This window comes from Lissotriton helveticus, chromosome 2_1, assembly GCF_964261635.1.
Source record: "Lissotriton helveticus chromosome 2_1, aLisHel1.1, whole genome shotgun sequence".
In the NCBI taxonomy this organism is placed as follows: Eukaryota; Metazoa; Chordata; class Amphibia; order Caudata; family Salamandridae; genus Lissotriton; species Lissotriton helveticus.
This window is the reverse complement of record NC_136059.1, coordinates 297,614,115-297,633,824: the sequence shown is the minus strand read 5'-3', so window position 1 is coordinate 297,633,824 and position 19,710 is coordinate 297,614,115. Positions and strand designations below refer to the sequence as shown.

At 44.8% G+C, this 19,710-nt stretch overlaps 1 protein-coding gene across 1 annotated transcript in view; it reads right to left on the bottom strand.

The window, feature by feature from the left end:
- The window catches only part of ST8SIA3 (ST8 alpha-N-acetyl-neuraminide alpha-2,8-sialyltransferase 3), an 81,584-nt gene extending 62,652 nt beyond the window's left edge, over window positions 1-18,932 (bottom strand). The window contains exons 1-3 of the mRNA XM_078674856.1: window positions 18,475-18,932; window positions 15,125-15,244; window positions 7,359-7,916 (exon numbers count right to left, since the gene is read on the bottom strand). Coding sequence (XP_078530982.1) covers window positions 7,359-7,916; window positions 15,125-15,244; window positions 18,475-18,653 — 857 coding nt within the window. The 5' untranslated portion in view covers window positions 18,654-18,932. The remainder of the gene's footprint in view (window positions 1-7,358; window positions 7,917-15,124; window positions 15,245-18,474) is intronic.
- Window positions 18,933-19,710: the final 778 nt, after the last annotated feature.

Here is a 19,710-nt window from a genome sequence, read left to right as displayed (position 1 = left end):
CAGGGTAGGAGGATAAAGTGGGAGAAGATTGTTCCCAAAAACTTCTTCCAAACATTAGCGCAGGAAACAGAGGCAAAGATGGCAGTCTGCTTAGATCCCACTTCCTTAGGGCCTGATGTTGTGGCCGCCTATGTTGAGATATGTTCAAGGATCTCCAAGAACTTGGAGTCCAGGAATGGCCCGCAAGGCAATAAGAACATACACAAATGGTTCGATAAGGAATGCTCGAAAAAACACAGCGCCTTACTGAAAGCACTCAAACAGAGACCTAGAGATAGGACTCTAGTGGCAACCCTGCGAAAGGATTACAAATCCGCACTTGCCAAACGCAAGACACAAATCAAGGAGGAAGCTTGGGACAGTTTATTATCCGTAGATGTAATGAGAGAGAGTAAAAAATTTTGGGCCGTCGTTAATCAGTCTTTTTTCACCGAGGATGGGAAATCAGACATGGATTGTGTGATTGAAGACGAAAGATGGCTTAACCATTTTAAACAAATCTATGAAACCGAGGTTCCAATCCCCCCAGCTAGTGCCCCTTCGCGAAATATCATGATCATGGATTTTAACACTTCTGAGGTGGAAAGGGCGATTAAAGACACAAGTAAACATAAGGCCCCTGGACCTGACGGGGTACCTGCCGATCTTTACATTCAGTATCCGCAATTTTGGTCCAAAATACTGACCAACGTCTTTAATGCGATACCTTCGGCAGGCTTCCCGTCCTCCTGGTCCACCTCCATAATTGTCCCGATTTTCAAGAAGGGGAACAGGGGGGACCCTGCTTGCTACAGGCCAATCTCCTTGTTGGACTCTGCTGTTAAAATCTTGGGCAGAGTCATTCTACAAAGACTCGGGGATTGGCTTGAGGGAAGTGGGGTTCTCTCTGACCTTCAGTATGGTTTTAGAGCACACAGGGGGACCATGAACCAATGTTTAAACCTTCACCTCATTATTAGTAAATACACTGTGGTGAAGGAGGGGCTTTTATATTTAGGATTTATGGACTTATCCTCTGCTTTTGATTTGGTTAATTGCTCTAAACTTTGGCTTATTTTGCGGGATTTGGGTTTGGACACTACCTTGGTGAATTTTTTACATGATCTCCATCAGAATTTGTTCGCTTCTGTTAGGGTAACAAGGGAAGGCAGGTGTACCGAAAAATTTAGATCAGGGAGAGGGGTCAGACAAGGCTGTATTCTGGCCCCTCTTCTATTTACACTCTACATTAATTCCCTTGGTAAATCACTAAATTTAGCCACCTTGGACGTCCCGCGTATGGGAGGGTCACCCATTCCGGCCCTCCTGTACGCGGACGACGCCGTCCTACTAGCACGTACAGGCACGGGCTTACAAAGACTGCTAGACCATTTTGGATCTTTTATGGAAGCTCTGGATTTAAAGATCAACATATCAAAATCCCATGTCATGGTAACTGGCTCACGCAGGAAAAGCATGAAGATTAAAACTTTTAGATGCAACGAAACACCAATCTCTAGGGTACCTTTCTTTTGCTATTTAGGCGTCACTTTTGACGAAAGAGGATCCTGGGGACCTCAGCTAAAACTGAAGGGCAACGGAGTTGCAAGATCTACTACAGGCCTTATGAACTTTTCTAAAAGACTAGGTTCGAGACCCATGGAGGCCATGATCCGCATCTATAAATCCAAATGCCTAGCAATCGCATCCTATGGGGCTGATATTTGGGGCTATGTTTCATCTCCAGGCATCCAAAATATAGAAAATAATTTTATACGAGCTTTGTTGTCACTCCCAAAGTCATCTCCTACATACTCAATTCATAGTGAAGTGGGTTTGGGACATATTACCGACCTTCTAAAAATGTCCCCCCTGCTATGCTGGGTTAAAACCTGGACAAATGAGGAGATCACGTTGAACCACCTCATACTCAAAGACTGTATGGGCTTAGATAAAGCGGACAGTATTCCCTGGCTTGCGTATGTTAGAGCGGCATGCGTGAAGCTGGGGCGTCCGGATATGTACTCTTTACCACAGGGCCTCAAGAAAGAGGATGTAGGGTGGGTCAAGTTGCATCTCCGGAATCTGTTGGAGTTAGAAAGGGAGGAGGTTGAACTTAATAAACCAATGGTGAGAACAATATATCAACTATCTATCTCCCCAGTCATGGAACCCTACCTAAAATACGTGACTAAACCATACCATCGTTTTCTTCTATTGAGATTTAGGTTCAACCTCATTCATTTAGTGCTTGGTACCCATATAAAGTGGGGGACCTTAGAAAACACCCCACCTTGTACATGTGACAGCTTTTCAATACAGGATACGCTTCACTTTGTGATGTTTTGCAAACACTATCTGGCGCCCCGAAAAAAAATTTTATATCCAATCCTGAAGGAACTCAATTTTGTCCAGGTGAGGCCTGCACTTTTACACTTGCAAATGCTTAACTCTGTGCAGGTCACATATGGTGTAGCCAGTTTTTTGGTAGCGGCAGCTCGATTAAATAAAATAAGAGTTACCCAGACAAATATACAACTAGGTTGATATTTTGTCAACTTTGTTCTGGGGAACTGCACCAAGATTAGTGGGATACAGAGGTGCCTGTTTTTCTTGGACCTTATCTTGTATAGTATCTATTCTTTGTATCAAAACCTTTTAAATTGTTTTAGGAATGAACTTAGGAACTGCAATCAGGTGTACATTTGTTTAATTGTAAATTTTTTAATGTATGGATATTTTACAATGAATTGTGTATTGCTTTTATGGTTTTAACTAACCGAATAAAGATATTTGACTGACTGACAGCAACATTTCAGCACAGGGTTGCCTGCCACCCAGGTAACCCGACCAACCCTGGGCATTTATGAAACCTAGAGACTCAGAGAAATCCAGGGTGGTGTCACATGTGGATACCACCATGTTTTCTTTCCCTGATTGCCAGGTAAACATAAAAAATATATCTAAAATGCCCAATTTCCATTGGGGATTGCTGGAACATTTATGTCATAATGTGGCAACCAGGAAACCGGAAACCTTGGCATTTCTAAAATATAAAGAACCAAGGAAATCCGGTATAGTTTGGCTTGCAATGATCCAACCATGTTTTCTTATCCACTATGTCGAGCTAACATAAAAATAGGCATACAACACCGAATTTCCTCTCCATTTGCATGGGGGGGGAGGGGGATAGCTGTAAATTTCAGCCCAGGTTCCGCTGGCACCCAGGAACCCTGCCAATGCTGGGCATCTTGAAAAACCAAGAGACTTAGGAAACTCCAAGGAGTGTGGCTTGCTTGGATCCCAGCACATTTTGTTACTCAGAATGCCCTGCAAATATGAAAAATATGCCTAACACTTCCAATATCCACTATCTTCCACAGGGAATTGCTGCAGAATTTAGAACCATAGTTGGTTGGCACCAAGGAAACCTAACCAACTCTGGGCATTTCTAAATCCTAGAGATGTAGATAAATCCACAGGGGTGTGCCTTGCATGGATCCCAGTGCATTTTCTTACCCAGAATGCTCTGCATGCTTAAAAAATTGCCTAAAACTTTCAAGTGCCTCTCTGTGTCCATGAGAGATGGCTGCAACATTTTGGCCCCGGGTTGGCCATCATCCAGTGAATTCTACAAACCATGGGCATTTTTAAAAAACAAGTGATAAAATAAAATCCAGGGTGGCAAGGATTGCATGGATCCCAGCACATTTTCTTACTCAGCATGCCCTGCCAATGGGGAAGTAGGGATTGAAAACCAGTTTTATGTAACAGAAACCTCAAGAAGATATGGTAAAAGCCTTACCAACCGGCACTCACAAACGTCAACCAATAAAAGCACCAGCCCTCATTTGAGGGGCCTGCTCATGCCTAGGTGTGCTTTACAGGATGCATCCAAGCCTTGCCAGTGACTGGGCCATACTGCCAGAGCTCCCAGTGCCCCTTCTAGTTGTCTGCTCCTTGGACCCACCCAAGTTCTGGAGATAAATATGTATTGATTTCCACATTTTCCCTCTCATCTGCCAGAGGAGAAGCAGCTGTCATCCTTACTAGCTTCCTTTACATGATTGTTGTGTGGATGGGGAATGATAAAGTGTCAGATGGCCATCCTGACTTCTCAAAGGGGCAGAGGGACTAATCGTAGTGTGTGCCCGAAAACCACACAATGTGCCCACAACAGAACACCAATACCAATGGAATTTGGGGCAGGGAGTGGGCAAGCAATGGTTGTCGAAAAAATAATTTATTAACCATCATCCCGCGTGCCCCGGGCCAGCCTCTGTAGCAGTTTCACAGGAAGTTTTCTCTTGTGCTCTGCTTAATGCAAGGTCCGTAGTTAAACACAAACTTGAGTTTGAGGAATCCGTTTGTGCTCACAAGTCTGATATTACATTTGTCGCAGAAACCTGGGCTAACCTGGCCCCGACCAGGTGCAGGCGGTTACGGCAGGATACTTTATCTCTAGATCTGATAGTCGGTAAGCGGGGTGGCAGGCTGGCAGTTATCTTTTGTGACCATCTTACTGCCTCCGGATCTTCAGTCTCTAACAGCCCGGACTGTAAAACTCTTCCATTCCAAATTGAACTCATAAAAAAAATACTTTTAATGGGCTATTGTTTTACAGCCCTCCAGGTGTGAGAAGTTCCTTCGTTCATAGTATAAGTCCACTGCTTGAATTCAACCTTGATTCCTCAGACTTTACGGTTCTGGGAGATTGCAATTTCAACCTTGAGAAGATGAATGACAAAGATACAGATTTTCTGATCGATACTATGGCTAGCCTAGGATTACACCAGATAATGAACCTTCCCACCCATATATTAGATGGCATCTTCACTAGTAATCCGTTTCTCCATGTTACTGGCTATCTACCACTTTTGTGGTCAAATCACAGAGCAGTTATGTTGTATCCCTTATTCACAATCTAGCTGCAGTTCTACTCCTATGGTTAGTAGGGGTCAAGCCTGGTATAAAATTGATGTTTCAGAACTCCAAACAGCATCATCGGACACAAAACCTACCGATATGACAGATCTTAAATTAGCCATACAGAATTATTTATCCTGGATAGGTGAAGCGATAGATGTTCTTGTGCCTGGAAAAACCTATACCAGTTGGAGAAAAACCCATCAGAATTGGTCCTTCAGCCTTGCCCTGAGCCAAAAGCTGATTGGGAGTGGTCCAAAGGCCTTGCCTTTTTGGCTCTTGATTATAGGAGCAGACGCTGGAGATGAGCAAAGGCATGACTCATATGATCAGGTTCACTGAACAAAGCCATCAGCCATGCCCAGCAGACTCTGGATGCAGTGAGACCAAGTACAGAGCATGGCTAAGGGCATCCAGACTTCCAGGGACACAGTTATAAATGTGCTCAGTGAGCTAGTAGAAGGGGGACTGGCATAGGGTATATCTGAAACTTACAAACTACACTCGCAGCCTGATGGGCATGGCTGAAGACTGTGCCCAGTGAACTTCCAGGACAGCAATTATAGGAATTCGACATGACTAAAGGTCTAGTACCAAGAGTACTCTGGTTATGGTCACAATCTGTGTCCAGTGAGTTCTATGGCCACAAGGGCTGAGCACTTGCTGTACTTGAAAGGTCCACTCTCTTTGCTCAGAGATCACTGGGCATGGCTAAAGGAGGTATGGTTGTCTACTGTGATCAGTTATTAATTAATATATTGAAAGTGGGAAACTCTTGACAAATGTCATTAAGGTTGTGATCACATCCTAAAAATCAGTTAATTGCTCTGTTACATTTAGTAAATCAGAAAATCAAGGGGGAATGGATGACTTGTCCTGTGAAATCAGGGTCTTGGTAGTATTGGAACCATATAAAAACCCTCATAAATGTACACAGGCAACTGGCGGTATATCCTGATTCTCCGCCTTGGTGTACCGTTACAGCATCATCATAGGGTTTTTAGATAGTATATACGCTGTCCTCCACCTGGAGGTAGACCAACTGATTTGCCTGCAGTGTCCAGAAATAAAAAGAGGACGTGAATGTGCTCAAGTGCAGTGAAAATAAAATTCCCTACATCACCGAGTGACACAGAACTTTATTCAAAAGATGGTGATGTGAGAAATTAAAACATAAAGGTGGTGCCTATGTAGACCCAGTTACCAGTCTACCGCACTAATAGGTCGTAGGTCAGCATGTTTCAGCCTTCTCATGTCTTCTTGAGGCTTTCGTCAGGACCAATTGTGCTTAGTTCTGGTGGTCTCCACTTGCAACCACCAGCTCAAATTAAGTACTGGCCTGCTGCAAACAGCAAAATGCGCATAAGTAAATTGTTTCGCCCAGCAATAATATATGAGGACTAAGTGCATATTTCCTTTTATTATTTGGTAGTAAACTTGTGAAAAATGGGACCATTAGCAAAAGCGATATGGTATGCTTCTCCAAATGGGTTTGCTATACAAAATCACCAGAAGGAGAGCTTCTTACAAGTATGATCTGACAATACACTCAGGATCCATTCGTACGTTAACATCTAAGGTATTAACACCTAAGGCGAAACCTTAGGAACTGAATTTAGAAATTACCTATTTCTTGACAACAAAAGTATTATTAATGTTCAGTAGTAGCTTCTACTTTCACTTCCCATAGCTTTACTACAGCCCAATCAACCACACAGCGCGTACCATGACAACTCTGACATCTTGAGTATCACGAACCACTACCTATTTAGCCGTAGTCTAACTCTCTATCATGACCAACAATTAAATAAACTCACACAACGTATGTTTTTCTCCATCCAATGCACAATATATGATGTCCCATTATACCTTTAGCTTTGACTTGCTTCCAAAATTTGGTGTCACTTTCCTCCCACTCTCCATGAAGTTGACCCCAAATGCTTTCCTCTGTTTGTTCATATGACTCATATTCCATGAGGACAGACGTTTCTCTGTCTAGGCCACTAGAACCATCAACCCCCTATATTTCCACTGTTCACCAACCTTTGCTGGTGTAAACAAATCTAAAAAGGCCTTTCATTGGAAGTCGAGCTAGTGGTCACGGGCTGCCGTGTACCCAGAGACCTTTTGGTAATGTCCACTATACATTGAGTGAGTAACCCTCACTAGATTTTTAGGTGCAAACAATCTTATAGCATCTAACTTTCTACTCACTACCATTTTACGATTTGTCATTCAGAGCAGAAGACTGTCTTGCACATCATACTGGTCTATTGAACATCACTGTACAGCAGCATCACTTTATATGACAAGTCGACCAGGTATACAGACACAAAATAAAAATGTTAAGCATCAAACACGACAATAGGTGTGCACAGTATATGCATGATCACATTCCATAAATAATGAGTAATGTATTTTCATTTGAGATGGGCTTAATGTGTTTGATTTACCTGTTGACGTGCTGCATTATATTTCCAGGCCAGGCCAATTGTACCTTCAGTTGTCCCCGGTGCTCAACAAAAAAATCCACCAATGTCCTTGTGATTGTTGTTGATGTGTGGAAGAAAAAGGCTGGGATCCAAAGCATTGCCCCGTCAAGTTTTTTCAAACTCAGAAAGAAGTTATTTCGGTCTTGAATAGTTAAGAGGTTGTTGTAGTACTTCTCCAGGATGCTTGGATTGAACGTTGTAAGGTTGGTTTTCTTCCCAACATCTCTTTGGAAAACTTCAGTGGGTGCAAAATTGCACCGAAAAACAAAATCAGACTTGTCAATTTCCGGGCCACACTGGCTTCCTGTTAGGATCCCACTGTTTCCGACAACAGCGCAAATGTTGTAGTGCTTATTCAAGATAGGCGACGTCTCTGGAAGCAGGGACTTGAAGTTATTACTAACAGAAAAAACGTATTTGTGGCTGGAATAATCATAGTGCATCAGTTGTCCAATTCGAACACTATTTTTTGTTAGAGAAAAGTTTTTCATCACATCAACATATTGGAGAATTTCTTGCCTACAAAATAAATACAGATGAATAGAATTGTTTATTGAATTAGGAAGGACAATTATTTTGTTAACAGAAAATAATGTTGTTCATATACTATGTTTCACAGTACCAGGCTTTTTTCCTTCTATATTCATGCACTGATCAATGGCTGCCCAACAGTGTGTCTCCAAGTATTTTAAGAGAACTTTCTGCTCTCTGCCGCTACAGATTCGGAGAATGGAGAGAGGGGTTGCATCATGTGATAAATTGGAGCTACTGTGACTCTTTAACGCAATGACGAAGATATCAATAATGAACTAGCAATGTCTGACATACTTTGCAGGATGTTACAATTACAAAATAGTCCCTGACAGGGGACATTCACACAGAAAACAATGAATATAGGCCTGAAATCAGTGCTATATTAAAGTTGTCCAGCCGGATAGAAAATGTAATAATGTATAAAATCACATAAAACACCAGAATAAAGTGGGACACAATTCTGCGTCCAACGAAGCATATATAACAAATAAACAGAAATTCACAACTTCAGAAAAAGGCTCAGGCAGGACAAAAATGCTTGTAACTTGTTTAAAGAAATGCAACAAGCAAACAATATGTAGAGACACCGTTACACATCAGTAATTAATTCAATTGCTTTATGGTGCATATAAGGTCGACAACGTTTTGATCACATAGAAACAATATTGGGATCATCATCAGGACGTAAAAATGACATGTCTGCGGGGATTTTAGCCAAGCATAATAGCAAGGCGCAAGCAATGAGGCAATTTCAATAATGCCAGGAAGAGAAATACTACGGTCGCACTGAGGGACGTTAGATCACTTGAGCGTCTTGGCGCATAGCAAAGGAGTTAGGGTGGGATTGGGGCAATTCTCAATTGAGGATATTGGTATGGAGAGGCATGGTAACCAAATTACACGAATAGCGGCAACCAATCCAATTTGGAAACATATGAAAGGTGCTGTGAGTCACGCAACTATGATGAGAGTACTTCTGAGCTGGTACAATGACCTGTGTATCCTTCGGGATTCCAGTGTGCTTTGCAGGATGGGCTTTCCGGTTGTGGCAAGCCTCCACTAAAAGGCAGTGATCCACGTCACAGAGCCACCGAGGCATGGTAGAATCTAAACACGTAGCCACGCCAAGTCTGACCCATAATCAGCCCCATTTGCTCTTCCCTTAAAATCTTCTAACTGGTGCTTCAGGGTAGCAGGTGATGTCACAAGAAGTGCTCTCGTTCACAACTGGGCTACATCAATTCAGTCGTGAATACCCATTGAGATCCCCTTTAAATAATGAATTACATGTTATCTAAATGTATCAAAATGTAATTTCCCTCTATAGCATTTCAATGTGAAATGACGACTTAGTCCCTAGAAATGTTCTATCTATTTATCTATCTATCTATCTATCTATCTATCTATCTATCTATCTATCTATCTATCTATCTATCTATCTATCTATCTATCTATCTATCTATGAAATATAGATGTGTGTGTATGTATATTGTGTATTTATATATATACATACATATATATATATATACACACACACACACACACACACACCTATATTACTTACTGGTGGTCCCCAGTAGGTTGTTATGGTTAGGACCTACTTTCAATAGAAACAGTGTTTTTGACCTGCCTATATATTGATGCCATTTGACAAATATTCACAAAACTTTCCCAAAAAAGTGAGCCGCTGATGCTAGTTGAGCATGGAAAGTTTTGGGTGATCTATCAAGCTGGGACCGAGATAAAGGGCTGTAAAAAAAAGTGTGTGTGTCCCATGTTAATTCCCATAGGGATTCCAGGCATAAATACAGCCCGAACCACTGAATGGAAATACACCAAATTTGGTAGAAATGTAGATCTTAGTCCAGAAAGCGACCTTTTTGTGACTGGGTGTAAATCCAGTAGTTTTTTAGATATTAACTGAAATCCATATTTGTATATCTAGGAACGCGGATCCTATGCGGATCCTCCATGGATCCTCCTCAAATCCTCCTTGTATTCATGAATCCACCCACCACCAGCAATAAAGTTAAGAAATGATAGAAGGGGTCAGGGTAGAGGTAGAGGTACTTTGACCCCATGGAACTAAAGGAGGGGTCTGTTAGAGATCCCTCATGGGACAGAAATTGTCCGAAATCCTTTTTTTCCACACGAGGTTCTCCAAATCCTCCTGGATTCAGGTGGCTTCGGTTGGATCCACAGACCCAGACCCCAATTTAAATATACATACACTCGCTCACAGATCCATACATATACACACATCACTGATGACATCTCACATGACATCTTAAATGACATCACTGATGACATCATCTACTGATTATGAGTTTTTTCTAAAAGTAAATGAGTGTTCCACATATATACTAAGGTAAGTGCTGTGGGAGTGCCTGTATGGGTGAGTGAGTGGGTGTGTAAGTGGTGTATAGAAGAGTGGGTATATCAGAGACTGTATACATGAGTGAGTGGGTGGGTGATTTTTTTATAGATGAGTGTGTGGGTGTGAAAGTGGCTGTAATGGTGAATGAGAGGGTGAATGAGTGCCTGTATGGGTGAATATGTTGGTGCCTTAGTGGCTGTTAATGGTCAATGAGAGGGTGCAAGAGTGACTGAATGAGTGACTGAGCAGGTACATAATTGTCTGTACACATCAGACAGAGTACTTGAGATACTGTATGGGTGCATGAATGGGTGTACAAGTGGCTTTATGGGTGGGTGTATGAATGACTGTATGGGTGAGTGAATGGGTGTGTGAGAGACTGTATGTGTGAATTAATGAGTGTGAAAGAGGTCATATGAGACAGCATGTGGTTATCTCCGTGTATGTATAGGTGAGTTAGTACAAGTGTTAGTGTATCTATGAATAAGTGAGGGGGTGTCTGAGTAACTATATGGGTGAGTGACTAGTTGTGTGAATGACTGTATGGGTGAGTGAATAGGTATGTGAGTATTTCTATGGGTGACTGATTCAGTATGAGAATGGGTGTATGAGTGCGTGTGTATGTGAATGCATGTATTTATAACTGGATGTGTGGGTGGCTGTATTGGATAGTGAGTAGGTGCATAAATGGCACTATATGTGAATTACTGGTTGTGTTAGTGGCTTTATTGGTGAGTTGATGTGTGAGTAGCTCTATGAATCAATGAGTAGGTGTGTTAGTGTTTGTATGGGTGTGTGCATGGACATGTCAGTGATTGTGTGGGCGTGCATGTATGATTTGTTGTAATGGGGTTATAAGTGGGTGTGTGAGTGGTTGTGTGGATGAAGTAATCAGTGATGTCATTTGAGCTGTCATTGGTGATGTCATTTGAGATGTCATCAGTGATGTAATCATTGATGTCACTGACCATGTCCTGAGTGATGTAATATGTGAGGTCATAAGCAGTACATTGGGGGCGTAAGTTATAGTTAGCTCACCTAACTATAAATGCTGAGTTTCTCTGGTTTTGTACAAGTGAAATGCCAGCCTAACTATAATGTCCCTGTAACCTTTGTTTTTTTCAGTAAATTTCCTCGGGTATTTTTTTAATTCTATTTCCTAACTAAAGGTCCCTGTAACCTTTGTCTTTTTTTTCAGTGAATTTCTATGGTTTTTAAATTTCTAATCGTATTAGTATATTATTTTTGTAAGGTTTTTTTCTAAATGACTATACTTTTTAAAATTATATTTTATAGATATAACTTCTCTCTTCTTTTTTTAAGTCAATTTGTATTCTTTTTTTAATTATCCAGTAGATTGGTTACAGAATGTCTTCTACAATCAGAGTCACTGCCCAGTCTCCTGAATTAATATTAGTTTACACAGCTTCTGAATGGGTATGACAGTGTGTCTATGGGGATGTGGATGGATGTGACAGTGTCTGTTTAGGTACGCAAATAGGTGTGACAGTGTCTGTATGGGGTTATGAATGAATGTGACAGTGCCTGTATGGGTTTGTGAAAGGGTGTAACAGTGTCTCTAAGAGTATGCAGCTGGGTGTGACGTTGTCTGTTTGGGTGTGTGAATGGATGTGACAGTGTCTGTTTGGGTTCATAAATGAGTGTGACAATGCCTGTATGGATTAGTGAATGGATGTAACAGTGTCTGTATGAGTATGTGAATGGGTGGAACAGTATCTGTATGGGTATCTGAATGGGTGTGACAGTAAGAGTGAGTGTAAAAATGTATATATATATTTTTTTCTCCAGCATCGCTAAATCCGGGGATCCCTTGCGAGGCTCACTGAGCCTCGCAAGGGATCCACTGATTTTAAGAGGCCAAAAGAAGGTTTTTTTCACATTTCTGACCCCAGGACAAATGCTCAGCCCTCTTTCATAACATGCATAAGGGGTCAGGAAACCTCTCACCTGATCCATCCATTCAGTTTGCAAACAACTTTTAAGCCCTGGGGACTGTTTCCTCAACAAACAAAATATCCAGCCACAACTTTTCTGTGAAGGTGCGGCCTGCCAATCAGGAGTTCGTGAGTGTGCATCAATCCATATGTAATTCCCACCAAATCACAAAAAGCACGATCTGCAAACCAACATCTACCTTCCTGACAAATTTGGTGGAATTTCATCCAGTGGTTCGAGCTGTAGACTTGATCAAAGGTCCAATGGGAATTAACATGGGGATAGCGCATTTTGTGACCCCCCTTTTTTCTCTGCCCCCCATTTCATGAACCACCCCAAAACTTTCCAAAGAGCGTCAGAAGTCCCAGACAAATGTTTGGGGAAACTTTCATGGAGATTCATCAAGCGGCACCAAAGATATAGGCACTTGAAAATGGCCTTTTTGATAGACACTCCGTCCTAACTAGAACTACCTACTGGCGACCGCCCGTAGGTAATATATATACACAAATATATATATCATTCAGTATAGCTCCTCCGCTAAGGTATCTTGTAGACACATAGCTTGCTGCAATGACATACTGTGTAGAACACCATGTTTAGCATTCCATGGTAGGTGTTCCAGATCTCTGCAGTTGCTGAGGAGGGCTGAAACAGTCACTAGGGTCACCCGTGTGCTGTCCAATCACCATGAAGAAATAAAGAAAATGTATACCCAGGTGTTCTCTGCTGCGTGATCTCCCACCACACAATACAATTGCATATAAAATATTGCATGATAACAATACTGCATCAAGTGGGCCTACCACTACCTTGAAAGGTCTTGCAGCAGCTTGCCTGCTGGTCCTTGCAGGACTGGAGCCAACGTGGGCTTGGGGAGCCATCCGAGGCAGCCAGAACTGGATGGGCACCATTACTGTGATATGAAAGCGCCCTCCTGCCAACCTGACATGAGCATTTGCTGGACCATTGCAGGGTCAATGGTCAGCGGTGGTAGTCAAAAGGGTTGGCAGCTATGGGGAAGGGGCCTCATGTGTGGTGTTTGGGCTACTGGGGATCCCTATGTCTGGATACAGGCCCCCAATGATTGACTAGACGGCATATCAGCATATTCTTTCAACACGTATTGAAACAAATATTTGCAACAATTCTTTCACCATGTTTTCCTAGTCTGAATGACATGACTGCAGCCATATTGGAAGGAAAAATGGAAGCCTCCCCATACAAAAGGCTTGCTGTTGATGATTATCAGACCTGCAGGGCTAGGTTATGAAGATGGTGCCATTTCCTAATTTCATCAGAGTATTTTCACTAACACATTCTACAGCAGGCAGTGTTCTTCTGTACAGCTTGTAAATAGGAAAATGTTAACACTGATATGCTTTTGTTTTGAAACTTTGAAACCGGGCTAATAGAAACTGCTTGCATGCAGTTGTAACTGTTCTAATGTAAAGCGCTCTGGTACAGATCGGGTCATGTTTGTGCTATGTATAAAATGCAAAATACGCTCAAGTTACATATGTTATTTTCAAAAACACGTAATCAAACCAAACCTGGCATTTTATGGATAGGTAAAAGACTTTGTCATTTACAACATCAATAGCTCTAACTCTTGAACATGCGAGACCTATTGCATTGCAAATGCTTGTTATGTTTTGAAATGCCTTTTCTCAAACGTTGTGCCCCATTTTGCTTGGTTGCCTCCTTGACCAACTACTATGCCACTTACTGCACCCATTGGCAGTATTTAAACGTCCTGTGTTGGTTATGCACAGATTTACAACTCTTACCTAAGAGGCATTTTGGGGGAGAGCATTTCGCAAATTATATAATTCTATTAGCAGAATTGTTTAGGTCAAGCTTAACAGCACAATTACCAGTTGTTAAAATATACACATAGTTGGCTTTTGCTCCACCCAGAGCAGTATGCCTGTCATGCCATTGGCTGTTTACTGTATCATTGCTCCTTCTATTGAGTGCTTGCATTGCAGTGCTTGGGGGACTATTTGACATCTCAAAACCACACTGAATCACACTGATTCCCCACAAGTTATATTATTTGCCTAATATACAAGCACTGTTTACAGAAGCATTCTGTTTTGTTTTTTCGTGTCAGCACACAGCACAAGGACAGCACATGTACCAACGGAGCAAGCTTCATTCACACACATACACATGCACGTGTGTACACACATACAAACACACTCTGCTAGTATAATATTGTAAAGATGAAAAGAAAAAAAACAGCCAGCAACTAGGCTTATATTTCACTACCTGTTCTGTCGGCTATGCATCTCAGAAGGGCAGACTGTCGGTGTTTACATGGGACCCAAGAGTGGGTGAGCCTCTGAGAAGGCTGTTTGACCACATTTGCAAATTCTAATGCATTTTTTCTTTTAGGGAGATATGTGCCAGCACTCATGTCATCGGCCGAGAGGCAGCCAGGACGGATACAATATCCAGGCCATTACCAGGTGCATACTGGTACCACCACAAATGGTTCCAATATGTTGCCAAATTGCAACAAATTGCCTAAATATGCCTTATCGCTAGTGGAAATGGGGTGACCATATGTCAAAATATATTTTAGCCTGGGTTACTGAAAAGAATTGTCTCTTTCGGGACAACTAGCAGGAGCAAAGCCAATAGCTCTAGTTAAATGAGCTAATGCATTCAAAAATCCTTCTGTTGCCACATTCGAGCCATCCACATAGGTGTTTCCATGGCTTGTAGTGGGAATAGACACTAACTAAAGTATTCAATTCAAGCACGAACAGCAGTCCAAGTAATCCGTTTTCATCCACATACGGCATAAACACGAAAAGAAAAAAAATAGTTTTGCTCCATTTTGTTGACTTACCTTTGCCTTAGAAACGCAGTCCTGTTGAATGTCCATTTCGGTTTTTCCTGTAGCTCCTGCGTCAGTGAATTGGTAATTGGTACAAAGGAAGGGTCCAAAAACTTCAGGGCAAATTGTGACCTGAAAAAATAAACCGTGTCCAAGTTAACATGCTATCCGCTCAAAAAACTGAGCAATGCGATGACGTGCAGGAGGCTGATATAAGGTTCCTTTAGCCTAACAGTATTTTACAACTTTCCATGGAGAGCAAAGACGCGAACTTGGTGTGACTGTGTGTAAATACGAATGCTTTGTACAGGCACTCTCTAAAGAATTGGGCCCTGGTGCTAGACTCTGTTCAGCACCCTGGACAGAGCTCTCCCTGCTCCTGAGCCCGGCCGCGCCCCTCGGCACCCCCTCGGCCCGGGGAGGGCAGGCCTGCATGCTCAAATGTCATCTCATTGGCATGCACTCCCGTACTGACTCCGCACATACACTCTATATTTGCATCGTCTTGAAAACGGGGCCAATGTGAATTAGCTTATGTGATGCTTGTGAGGGGCACGGTCTGCAAAGTTGGGGAGAGGGAGTGGAGAAAAGAGGCCCGGACCTGTCATTAATAGAGGCGGAGTGTCATCACAGAAATGAGAGGGTAAGGTGGGAGGCGGTGGTAGATGTGGAGACCGGGGGAGATGTCGAGCTGTACAGAGAGGACATGGAGTATATAGAACAGAAGAGGGGGATAGAATGAGGCTGAATCAGAATGTGTTAGTGGTGCGAGTTGGGGAGTGGGGGCTGCATACTTGCTAAATAATTGGTTGATGATGGCCAAGAACCCCGGAACTATGCAGGTGTGTTTGAAAGAGCACAGCACATTGCATCCCGGCCTTCCAGGCCTTGTGCTTCTATAGTGTCATATTCCAAGATGGCGGCTGCCATCGTGATGGTTGGACGGATGCACAGGTCTAACCACTAAAGAGGCCCTCACGACCACCGTTAGCAGGCTTTACATCATCAAATGCAGTACTGCGACAAAGCCTGCTTAGAACTTACACCGACGTGTTCTGCCTGTTTTTGGGGCTCTGTGGCCCTGAGTTCTACTGCCGGTAGCCGGGAGCCCTGAGTTATACCTGCGGCCCCGAGCTCTACTCTATGTAACTCCAGGACTGGCCTTGAGTTCTACTGCCTGTGGCCTAGGGTTCGACTACCTTTGGTCCTTAGTTCTGCTGCCTTTGGCCCCTGGGTTCAACTGCCTGGGGCCCATAGCTCTGCTGCACATGGCCCATACTACTACTGCCCATGGCCGTGGCTTCTACTGCCCATGGCCGTGGGTTCTACTGCTCATGGTCTGTGGCTTCTACTGCCCGTGGCCACGGGTGCTCCTGCTTGCGGCCCTTGACTCTACTGTATGCACAGCTGCACTATCCTTGAGGTATAATGCCTATGACGCTGCGTTCTACTGCCTCTGGCCCTGGAATTGTCTGTATGCAACTCATTGTTTTTGTTGTATATAGCGCGAACTGGACCCCAAGGTACCAAAGCGCTTTACATGAGCACTAGTTGCGAATATATGATTATACCACGATTTCAATTACCACGCATGGCTTTACCACGCGAATTTTACATCGCAAGTGGCTTTACCACGCTGGTATTTACAACGTAGGATTTTACTACGCCTAGAAACGTCTTACCTGCACGTCTTTCTCTACGAGCCCTTACTTCCATCCTCCATTGAAACAAGCGTCAAAACACGTATACCAAAATAAAAAAAGGACTGTTTTTTTGACGTACACGGCACGTCTTTGGGGGAGGCTCTTTCCTTTTTCTTTTAAAATTATGTTCGTTTTTTTTTTTAAAGAAAACTGCTTGTTATTTTTTGGGGAGACCCCCCCCAGCCCCCCTCTGCCCCCCGCTTGTTATTTTTGGGGGGGGAGACCCCCCCCAGCCCCCCTCTGCCCCCCAAGCCCACGCAGAACGACTCGAAGGAATACCACATCTCCCCCCCAGCCCGTGGTAAAGACGTCGTGGAAGGCACCCTGCGTGGAAGGCACCCTGCGTGGTAAGTGTCACGTGGTAAATGTTAGTAGTGGTAATGCCTTCGTGGTAAATGATGTTTCCCGTTAAGCACCCCTGCCGAGATTCGAACCTGGTTTCCCAGCTTCGAGGTCCACCGCTCTAGCCGTTACGCCACACCCGTGGCCCATTCGTTTTACTGCCTGTGACCCTGGGAGTGTATTGTCTACATTATACACCACAGCATTGTCCCTGATATCTACTGCCGGTGTCCCTGATTTTTACTGACTGTGGCCCTGGGTTCTTCTGCCCTGTGGCCCTGGGTTCTTCTGCCCTGTGGCCCATAGTTGTACAGTATTTACCCCCAGCCCTGCCGTCGGCGCCCCTGGGTTCTACTCTCTGCTCCTGGGCTCCGTTGGCTGCAGCTCTGCTCCCTACACCCCTGAGCTCTGCTATCATGTCCCATGCGATGTCATCTGGGCCTCTCAAATCTGGGCCCCAGCCCTTCCTTCTTCTGTAGTATTGTCGCCGCCGCCTCCCAGTCCTGCTGTGCGCCCATCACCCCCTGCTCTGTTGTTGTCCTACCCCCAGGCCCCGAGATCTGCCGCAGGGATTAATCCGGGGGGTTAGAGCCTTGTGTCCACAAGAGACCCATTCCCCTCTCATCGCAAACCCACCACCCACGGGCCTCGGATCCCCTCTCGGGTGGCCCTGCTCGCTGGCTCCCCTGCAATCTGTGCGGCCCGCCCGGCCCTCCCTTCCCGGGTTTCCCGTCCTGCAGACATCACCGCCGCTGCTTCCTGCAGGGAGCGGATCCCCCTCCTCCCACGGAGAGAGAAGACGCCCAGCCACCCAGTAAACAACAGCAGCCCCCTCTCCGCCGCTCTGACCCCCTCCCACGGAAAATCACCAGCAAGAAGCGGCCTGAACAGCCCCCTCCTCCGCCCCAGCTTCCAACGAGCCCGGGTCACACCATGAAGCTCACACGCATGTCCCATCCGTGGCGGCTCTGATCTAAGCTGGATGAGCGGCAGACATGACTGATCCCTGCAGGCATGTAACCACGGGGTGGGAGATCAAACAGCCCCCCTCCATGCCTGCTAGTCACCTCATCCTGCACAGAAACACACCAAGAACACAGACAGGCAGAGGGAGCCCCACAGTGAGCGGACAGCAATGGCTGCACCCGGCCTGGCATCCATCCAAGACGGTGCAATACACACCGGCCCACCCCTCCTAGCAGGTCCTATCACCAGCCAAATACACACCACACATTAAAGCCGTAAAAAAAACACAGACCACTGCCTCCCACCACACCAGTGAGCGCGGGGCCTCAGCCCTGCCAGGCACGCACTTACCGAAACCCGGCGTGGAACATGTACATCCGAGGCCCCCCCGAGCTGGCGTACCGGGGGGTGGTGAAGATGTTGTCCTTCTTCAGGGAGACATAGCTGATGAGGGACAGGATCAGCAGCGCCACGCTAAGCATCACCAGCCCCAACACGCTCGCTACCCGCACCATTTTGAAAACTCTCATCCCTGGGGGGGAACCAATTCAGAGAAACATTAAATCATACGAGAAAGGGCGCGCGCCCCGGCGTCGAGACATGCAGCAGATGCGGGCAGGGAATGGAGCCGGGGACCGACGGGGTGGGGGGGGGACTGGAGCTAAAATGGAGAGCTGGGCGGCAGGGAAATGGCAGCCGGCTGCGCTGGTGGTGCTGCGTGTGAGCCGCGGCGGCTGCCCGGGGCCCCCCTCATCCTCAGTCCGGAACCACGAGCTGCCATCCCTCTCCCGCTGCACGAGGAATGAGACGGGGGTTGTGCCGCCGCTCGATACAGGCACAGCATTTAATTAATGAACTCTAATCTCGCAGAGCGAGCTCCGGGTGTGGGGGAGGGGCTGGAATTAAGGCATCCGTCCCTGACACGCATTACCTGCCCAGGATGCATTTGCATGGGTTAGGAGGATGTATATCTGAATGTATGCAAAGCGCCGGCACCAGGCACAGAGATGCTCTAATCAACGGCAACGCGTTTCATGGAAACTGACTGTATACAGAGCACACGTATACCAGCCCCCACGCCGAGAAGTTGTGATAAAACAACAGGGCATGTACATCATATCAGTGATGTTTACTTCCCTGCGTAGCAGGCACAGAGAACAACCCCGGGCACCCGGAGTGCCCCCTTCAGGGTCGAATGCTACATGGTCTATGTATTGTAATTGCATTTATATAGCGCTTACTATCCCTGACGAGGCGTCAAATCGCTTTTTGAGATACATACGCGCCCATGGACCGGACACGACTGTCTCTCACTGGGAGACCACAAGGAAATGCTCCTGCCACATACTGGCTAGACTCTATACATTACCGCACTATAAGCTTGAGTTCCACTTACACACACCCAGATTAAAATGTGCGTCCAAATCATGTCTAGTATGTGTACCAAATACATCGACACTGCTAACAGAATGAAGGACCAGGGCCAGTGACATCACTATGGTATATTGTAAGTATACAGGCCTATACAATCCATATGTAACAGGCTGCCACAGAACTGAGCACCGCGATCGAGGGAGGAAAGTGCCC